General features: G+C 35.0%; 1 protein-coding gene and 2 non-coding genes across 3 annotated transcripts; 1 reads left to right on the top strand and 2 right to left on the bottom strand.

The window, feature by feature from the left end:
* The first annotated feature begins 833 nt into the window (after positions 1-833).
* On the top strand, positions 834-4,908 carry LOC120623429. The gene is made up of 7 exons (XM_039889457.1): positions 834-929; positions 1,419-1,742; positions 2,224-2,421; positions 2,924-3,160; positions 3,763-3,846; positions 4,266-4,351; positions 4,770-4,908. Exons 1-7 carry the CDS (start codon positions 834-836, stop codon positions 4,906-4,908), a joined length of 1,164 nt encoding a protein of 387 aa, XP_039745391.1.
* Trnas-aga lies at positions 971-1,052 on the bottom strand. Its single transcript has one exon. It is a non-coding gene; the product is annotated as a tRNA-Ser (tRNA).
* Positions 1,788-1,859, bottom strand: Trnat-cgu. The gene has a single exon. It is a non-coding gene; the product is annotated as a tRNA-Thr (tRNA).
* Positions 4,909-9,326: the final 4,418 nt, after the last annotated feature.

Genomic DNA, 9,326 nt, shown 5'->3' with positions numbered 1-9,326 from the left:
AACTCTAAAGCAGATTTCCTCACGATGTTTTTCTTCAACGTTAAACAAAGCTATATATGAATAGTGTCGAATTCGGTGCCCCCTAAGGTAAGGCTGACGCCGTCCTCACCACTATGCTATGGCTATGACCACATCGAAAACAGAGACACAAACGATTTAACGGGCAGTTGAATCTGACGGAAAGGGTCAGCACTAATAATACTAGGTTTCCCAAGTAGCATTTTTCTTACGGAACCCTGAGAAGCCAACCAACTAAACAAGTTATTCGAACATCTCGTAAACGAACAAAAAGTGCTAAAGTAACATTACGCAAGTACCTACCTACTCTACTTGAGTTGTGTGTAAGTGGGAGATAGATTATGTGAAGAGACCGTGCGAAGGCCGTGTGGGACCGTTGACCCTTACTTACTAACGCCATCTTGACGCGTAGAATGTAAGAAATCCTACCTATATTTCCGGTACAGCTCGGTAAAGGAAAATTTTAAAGCGGTGATAGCGTAGTGGTGAGGGCTTCGGACTTTGTTTCGGGGGTACCGAGCTCGAGCCCCGGCACGCAGCTATAAATTGCTTTCAATGCAAATAAACTTGTTTTTACAATGAACGAACCCCTGTAGCGTAAGTTTCAAGTTTATGAATTTGTTAGCACCAATATTACTCCTAATTATAACTAACTATAATGTCGTTAGTGAAAAAATCGCTTAAGACGGAAAGAAGGATTGATAAAGTCGCACAATTAGGTGCAATTTCTACCATTTTGAAAACCTTTAATCTAATTACAATACCATTTACTATTTACTGCTGTAAAAACTCAAATGTTTGTTCACAGGGGGAAAATGACTAGACTTTTTTTGGCGTGTTTGGTGTGTCTAACGGCCCAAACGTTAGCAATCAGTGATGACAAATTTATCAAAAAATACGCTATGATGAAGGTTGGTATAAAAAATAAATAACAAATATAGTAAAAGAAATTCGCAGTCGGTAGGATTCGAACCTACGCTCCCAGAGGGAATCTGATTTCTAGTCAGACGCCTTAACCGCTCGGCCACGACTGCTGCTTCTTATTGTGTTGAAATTACTGTACAATCCAATATATTAGATTATAAAATGTGTGGAACAAAAATACGAACATCGAACCGCACAAACGTAATTGAGCTCATTTTATATTTGCGTCCTTTTACCATTCGAATAGTTAAAATTCTATAATATAAGATACATATTCTAGATAAATATATTCTATTCTATTAAAAATGAAAAATAGATTCGAAGTTAAAATATAACATACAAAATGTACCTACCTAGTGCTGAAACATGCTTGCACAGTTTGGCGCTTGGCTTGGTAATATTTTAGAAAGTATTCGATTCAGCGAGAATGCATTCAAAATGAGAAGTATAATTATAATTCGTTCTTTCATTTTCAGATCTACGAAAGTTGTTTTGGCCCAGAAGTAGTAAAGCAATTGCGACAAGAAATGAAGGATGCAGTCGCAAAGTGTTGTTCAGCGCCATCTCTTGACGAACCGTCGAACGATTTGCCAAACGAACCGCCAAACCCACAGAGCTTGCCGTCGATCTTGTTCGGCAAACTGCCACCAGGGTTCGCCATGGACCCCAACACGCAAACAATAACTAGGCCGCTAGATGGCGCTCACAATCATGATAATAATTTACCACAACCAGACCAAGGGCAACAACTTCAGAAAGTTCCACCAATCGGAAACATTCTACCATTTAGATCACAAGGGGTAATTCAAATTTATAAAAAAAAAGTATAAAATTTATATAACAGATGCCTCCTGTGAGGATTGAACTCACGACCCCTGGTTTACGAGACCAGTGCTCTACCACTGAGCTAAAGAGGCGATGAATACAATGTGGAAATAATACAATGCATTACACAACTTATTTTACTTATTGATATTCTTAAATTTTATCAAAAACTTAGTGCTTTTCGATTTTACCGATAGCAAGTAGTTTCAATGATTATTACACTTACTATCAATTTTATCAGTTGTTGTTTAAAAATAGTTATTTGTTTTGCGTGAAGAATAATTAGTGCGGGTTCTTTTAGTTTTACTAAGCCGATTTTGACAAAACAATTCCGTATATATTCCTACACATTTTTTTCCTATCCTTGATTAGTATTTTTTTTTTATTATTTTTATATTTATCTAGTTAATAGTGAAATACAGATATCTAATTGACATTTTGTACCTATATTTTCAGCCCTTCCAGCCTCCGTCACCGTACATGACGCCGGGTCAGTTCCGCCCCCTAGCGCCACCTTACTACCAGTACCCGTACAACCCCATGTTCTACTCCCCGCCAGGCCTGCAATACAACCCCTACGCGTACCAGCAACAACAGCCCTTCCAGCAGGGGATGTACCAACAACCATACTTTGCAGGAAACAGCAGGATGTCTGTAAGTATATTTAATATCATTTAACTCGCATCTCTTCTTCTTTCTGAGCCCCTAGTAAAAAAATACTTAGGTAAGTACATATCTTAGTTTTACCCCAGTCATTTTCAATAAATAAGTTAATCTGACTGCGACTTCGCCCGCATTTTGTTATTAAGTCGTAGTAATTTTAAAAATTCGATTGGTCTTTAAAAGGAAAACTAACTATCTGAGAAACATATTAAATCAATGCGTACAGTAAACTTAATATATAAAAATACCCTACCATACCATAGGTCCCTACCATTAACTACAGGTATCTGCGCAAAACCGCGTTCATTCTCCGTGCAAGCTTAAAAGCAGGACAAACCAACAAACGAACTTTTATTTATAATCTTGAGAAAAACACCTTAAAATACTAGTTATTCTGAACTAAGAACTGCTCATTACTTGTATCTATACCATGACCAAAAACTTGATGTTGAAATTATTCGTTCACGCATAATTTCCATATTATATCTTCCAGCGCGATTTCAACATACAACGCGACGACCAACGCGACCATCTCGAACTCCTCCACCACCGCAACGCAGCGGTCGGTCGGGTCCGCAACATCACATGCGTCATGCAGGAGCTTGGCTACGTCGACCACAATATGCAGCCCAACTACGAACAGATCACGCAACGCATCAGCAACCTCCCCGTGTCGAGTGAACTTAAGGGAGACATACAGGATGGGATGCAGTTCTGTCAGAAGTTCTCGGTAAGTATTAAAACGTGTATGCAGCGGTCGGTCGGGTCCGCAACATCACATACGTCATGCAGGAGCTTGGTCGTCCCCCTATTGAGTGAACTGAACGGTGACATCCGGGATCTTATTTATGTTGCCAGTTCTGCTAGAAATTCTCGGTAAGTATTAACACTTATACGCAACGATCGTTCGCGTCTGCAGCATCACAAGTCACTGGCTTGCATACATGATATAAAGTGGAAGAAATCTTCAGTAAGAATTATAAAAAACCTAAGAGTAGGCATTGTAGGACTTGCAAAAAGCCTACTCTTATGTTTCTATAATTCTTACTTCATATTTACATTCAACTAAATCATCACTAGTAAACTGAAAGGTCGTGATACTATATCGTTAAGTCCAAATTCTGTATTGCGTACAGTGCACAGTGTTTGCGTGAGGACATGTTAACCTGGGAGAGAAATTACCTCAGTTTACGTATGTGTATGTGAGATTTGAAATGTGTTTACAGATGATAACGTGTTCGTAACCACTTAATATTTTTTACTGACGCTACCTAATAATACAGAAAGCATTTTTAAGGAATTGATTAAGATATTTTATTTTAATTTTTTTAGCAATGCGTACCAGATATCAAACGGGACGTGGCACCACTATCCCAGGAGCTGATCAAACCAATGTTTTTCTTCCGCTGTTACAAGGTCAGTGAATTCAAAGCATATAGCATGAAAATACATTTCAACCAACTATATCTTCTTATTCGGTTCGGAGTAGGAAAATGCTTCTACACTTTGTATGTAGTACTAGTTGATGGAAATTGTTCGGGATAAAATCTGTTCAAATTCAAATTCAAAATTTCTTTATTCATGTAGGCCTATCACAGACACTTATGAAGCATTGATACTTATATGTTTACATTATTATAAGTGGATGTTGATACCTTCGTTCGCCAACTTAAACCTAAAGCCACGAGTACGCTACGGCACATACCTTGTTATACCGAAAGACTGTTTCGACAATAAGACCGATATTAACACAGAAATATCAACTTTACTATAAATGTATTAATGTAACTCAGTTTTTTAACCAAATTTTTTTTATTATTAACTTTGTCCAACAGCACAAGAAATTGGAAGCCTGTATAATGAAGGACATCCGCGAGAGATTTACATCCGAAGATGAACTTGACACAGATGGCGATTTCAGGTAAGGTTTTTATTAAAATGGAGTGTAATATAATTGTAATCTACAAAAGTGTCTTCCACGATTCAGGGAGGTAGTGGAAATCACTGTAGACTATTATTTTAACGAAACACTTTGTGTTAAGTTAGGTCATGTGTATACAATTGTGCTTTATCAACGCGAACAAAGCATGCTAATTAATATCGTACATATGGCTGCTGTTAACACTAATAAGAAAAAAAGAAGAAAATTTAAAACTAAAAAAAATAACTATTTAAACAACCTTTCTTAAATTAAGGATGTTATCGCCGCTATTATTATCTTGGCGTCTCCAAACGCTCATGAGTTTATATGGACTCTGCACATTCCTCACAGTTTATTTCTCAAGAAACGATGAATGATTTGTATTTAATGATTGGTATTTTGTTATTTTTATTTTTAGGTCACTCTCAAGGTCAGCCAGGTCAGTCCGCGACGATACTCTTGGCGACCCACGGATCGAAGCCCTGGATGAGATGGCGGCATACATGTTCGACTACCTCAGCGGTGGAAGCAGTCTAGACTACGATTTATACTTGTAGTTTCCTTAGCTAAATGTACAAATAGAGCCTAAGGAACTTTACGCTGACAAAAATAAATCTTTAAGTAGTTATTTTGTCCGTATGCTCTACATCTCGTGGTGTGCATAGAGGGTATGCACAGGGTATGCAGATGATATAAAATAAAGAAAATCTCTAGTACGAGCTTTAAAAACTTAAGGGTAGGCTTTTTATAACTCTTACAAAGCCTATCCTTAAGTTTTTTATAACTCGTACTGGAGTTTTTTTTTCATTTTATATTATCTGCGCGCTTAGTGCTTTCCCTGTACGGAAGCCAAAAGTAAAGTCTGATATTTTTATGACACCACACTGAAAACAAAAAAATTAAAAAAAAAATACGTTAAGGCTTCTGTTTTTTGCCTAAATTCTACATTTTTTGTAGCTGGATTGATAAGTCACAATTTCTCCTAATAATAGAATATAATAAAATAATAAAAACCGACTTTGTGTGTGTTGTGACAAGTAAGTAATGCATCAAATGTCAATCGAGGAAGTGTCAACATTATCGATTTCGTGCGCAGATTTAAAGGCAATTAAAGACTCAGGGCCACGATATAAAACAAAAACGATGAAATCCTGTACACATTTGACACATTAAAACCTCTTTTTTAACTTCGATTTAAACATTGCTACGTATAATAAGGAGGTTAATAAAAACAACTCAGTTGCAAACTGTAAAATTAGATATTAATTCTTATATTTTGATATTTTTTTAATAATTATTATTAGATGCTTCATTATAGGGTAAAGAAGCCAATTTCCGATGCTCAAATAGCTTATTATAATTTGCCATTGAATGCATTTATACGTAAGAAATAAGTTATGTAAGTAGGTATAATAATTGTAGGATAATGTTTATCAATTATTATGGAAAAAATGCTAAATTTTTTATTTAATAAGTTATGGCTATGGAGTTTTAATCTTAGAGATGTTTGCTAAAGTTATATGATTAGATACTACGTACAACGGAAGGTTACGGCTGAACAAGTAGGGTGACAAGCCCAGAGAAAGAAAGAAGAAAAAGATGATTAGATAATTACAGTAATACTAAATTTGTACGGTACTTACCGATTATTGTTAAAAATAAAGTGTGATAATATGGGAACAGCATTGGGACAGTGTAGGAAAGTTTATGCTTTATCACATTCCTCCTGTGACAGAGAAGGATTTTACTGTTTCCCAGCTATGGTCTATGATAGGCTATTATATAATAAAATTATGACGTGAATACAAAAAAGGTATAATTTTTAGCAAACAAGCGTTTTTGTCCATAAAGCTAAATATGCTTTTTCGACGACAACTAAAAATTATTTTGTATTTTCTAACATAAATAATGTTATAGCTTAATTTATCGCCCCTTGAGATTAAACTTGTATTTGTTACAAATAAGTTATTTATAAGATTCTGAAAGGGTTTCTGAATAAATTATAATTTGTAAACAATTGTTTGATTGAAAAATTCGCATCTACCTGAGAACTTTGACAATATTTTTCTTTGTTTCTTTCGAAAATACTTTAATAACACCCGAGTAGGATTATATAAATGTTCTTTTGATTGGTTCGATCCCCAGTAGGCGCAAATTGAGAAAACATAGTACCATCTTCTTACCACCGGGCGAGATTGCAGTCAAAGGCTAAGTAATAGTAAAAAAATTAAAAATTAGCAAGTCTCTCGGTTCGGTAAATGGTAATTATTCTGTTGGACACAGAATTCTACACAAATCTAAATTGACAGGTCTAAAATTCCTCTTTACTCATTAATATTTTGAGAAGTACTCTACTCTACTCTACACTACTACTTTAAAATCCGTAAATTTAGTTTACGGATTTTAAAGAATGAGTGTTTAATAGAATGAGCACCATTATTCCAAATAAATGGCATAATTGACAGAGCGCATTAGCGCATAGCTCTAAATTACTTTCCTATAGAGCAGGAGGCCCAAGCCCAGCATTGGGGCATCAAAAAGCTGGGGAAAATGACCTGATGGTTAATGGAAGACCATCGCCTATATACAGAGCAACACTTCGCTAGGCATGCATGGAATACGTCCTACAAACTGTCACCCTGTGTCCATCAACGTGAGGCGTAAGTGTTGCGCCTCATGTGCCTGTAATGATACCAGCAATTGCACCTTTCACAACAGAACACAGCGACGCTGTTAATGCTCAGTCTGTAATAGAAACATTTTCACTTAGTTAAGGTAAAATCGGTACCAAAATGTTTAATAACATTTATATGAATCTAAAAGTGAAGTTCTCTAGTTCAATAAACACAGTCGTTCAATCATAACACCAGTCATTCAATTGCGACGTTCCCTAAGCGTTAACATAAAAAAATGACCTAACCCTCTTTTATAAGGTGTTCTTAGAAACCTTTATGAAATATTACAAACAAATTACCGTGTAAATATTAAATACAAGAAGGTCGCGTGCTTGCATTGCAAAGGGCAGAAAAGGTGAGTGTCCATCAAAACTGGCATGTCATGGCAAGCTCAACAGCAATCCCCTGCGAATATAATATTTATTATTTTTGATCAATTTTCCAGAAATTATGAAGTTTTTGTTAGTACCATATGAACGACTATAAGTTTTATCTGTATTTTTTACACTTCTCCCCGGAAGACTTGTAGGCCTTATTGGCTCAGAAAAGCTTCAAAATAGATTGCATTAAAATTCCTTTTAGGTACCTACTTTAATTGAAGAGTTTTCTAACTGGCTTCAATAATACAAAACATTTTTATTTCTTTGAAAATAGTCGAATAGAGGTAAGCTTCAAATTACAGTGCACGCAGTTTATCTAAAAAGAAAAATTCAACGAGATTTATAAAAAATAAATCTTAATATACTTTTTAAATCAATAAACACATCTCAAAAGGTCCACGAAATATATTAAGAGTAAAACCACTGCAAAGCCATTATCTGTATCTCTTTTCTAGGTAGGTATGTAACAAAAAGTAAATAAAAATTAAAATACGAATCCTCGCCACAGGATATGACATTTGTGTATTTTTTTAATATTGCAAAAAGAGTCCTTAGTTTGTGAAATCTAAAACCCTTTTGTGATCCTCCAGTTCGGAGAAAGGCCGATTTTTTCGGACGATCTCATAATATAAAAAACCTTACATTATGCCTGTTTGTACAGACAGATTCTACAAAACTTTCACCGGGGCTTTTATAGAGCACTTTTTTTTTATCTGGGAACGAATTTTTACCTGTGCTATATACTAAACGACATTTATGGAAAGAGGTAGCGCCAAAATTTGGGGCAGTTTCGCCTTTGCAACAATAATTTTGCGACAGTATGGTTTTATTGCTTTGTTTTGCTTTTCTTTAGAAAACAATTGGTTTGAGAACGGTGTTTTATTGCAATTAGTGAAAGTCATTATGTAATAAAAAGAGCCGTTATTTTAAATTCTAATTTATGAGTTTAAGGGCGGCAAGGGGTAGGATACCTATTGATTGTTTACAAATTTCGAGCATTAGTTTTTTTTCATATCCATAGACGACTGTTTTTATATATAATACTCGAGCCTATTTATAGTGCGTTGCACTATAACAAATAACAAATAAATAAAACTTAAGACGAGTGTAGTGTGACCTGAGTTTTAGTCTACATTTTTACCTGATGTGCCAACTGGAACAATGAAATTTCACCTAATTAGCAAGCGCTGATATGTATCTGCTCAGTCTTTGCATGTTAGTCTTGCCTTAGTCTTATTATTGCACAGTTATATCGGTAAAACAAAAACTGAACAATTTAAGTGTTACTATAGTAAATCAATAACTTAAGTTCTCTAAATGTGTTGAAAAAAACTATTTGAGGGTCAATCAATCATTTCAGTCTAAAGAGAATGTTCACCCTTTGATATTTCGATATTGGCATTTCGATTGTAGCACATGTGTGTGCAGCAGATGCATTCGCAAATAAACACTTATTGTGAAAAGAATAGCTATGTACCTCTATTCGTTATGCACTCAACCCATTCAAAATGCACCTTTCACTGGTTTTAGGGTAAATTACCATACATCTACCATGATTCTGTAGTTTTAAGAACGGGATTTTTGCTATATTTGGAATTCCATTCGTATAGTCCTTAGTTTTTATAATTAAATAAAATACTTAGGCGCATCCCTAAAAATATCCAAATTGTTTGATTTTTGTATACAAAATTGATAACAATTACTATTTAATTTTTATGTAAATTACGATAATTTAAAAAAAAAATTCTAACTTTGATGCTTAAAAGATTCTGGATACATGAGGCTGCTTCCAAAGCTTCAGATTTCACATAATTTTAAAAGAAATTAGAAGATGAAAATCCTGTATGCCCACTGTATACACATAGGTACTTGTCTAAAAACTGTTACTGTTATTTGTCAAAAAATACTACTGGAAATTAA

The sequence above is a fragment of the Pararge aegeria genome, chromosome 4 (genome assembly GCF_905163445.1).
Source record: "Pararge aegeria chromosome 4, ilParAegt1.1, whole genome shotgun sequence".
NCBI classification, from domain to species: domain Eukaryota; kingdom Metazoa; phylum Arthropoda; class Insecta; order Lepidoptera; family Nymphalidae; genus Pararge; species Pararge aegeria.
Note: the sequence above shows the minus strand (reverse complement) of the source record. Positions and strands in the feature narration are given on the sequence as shown.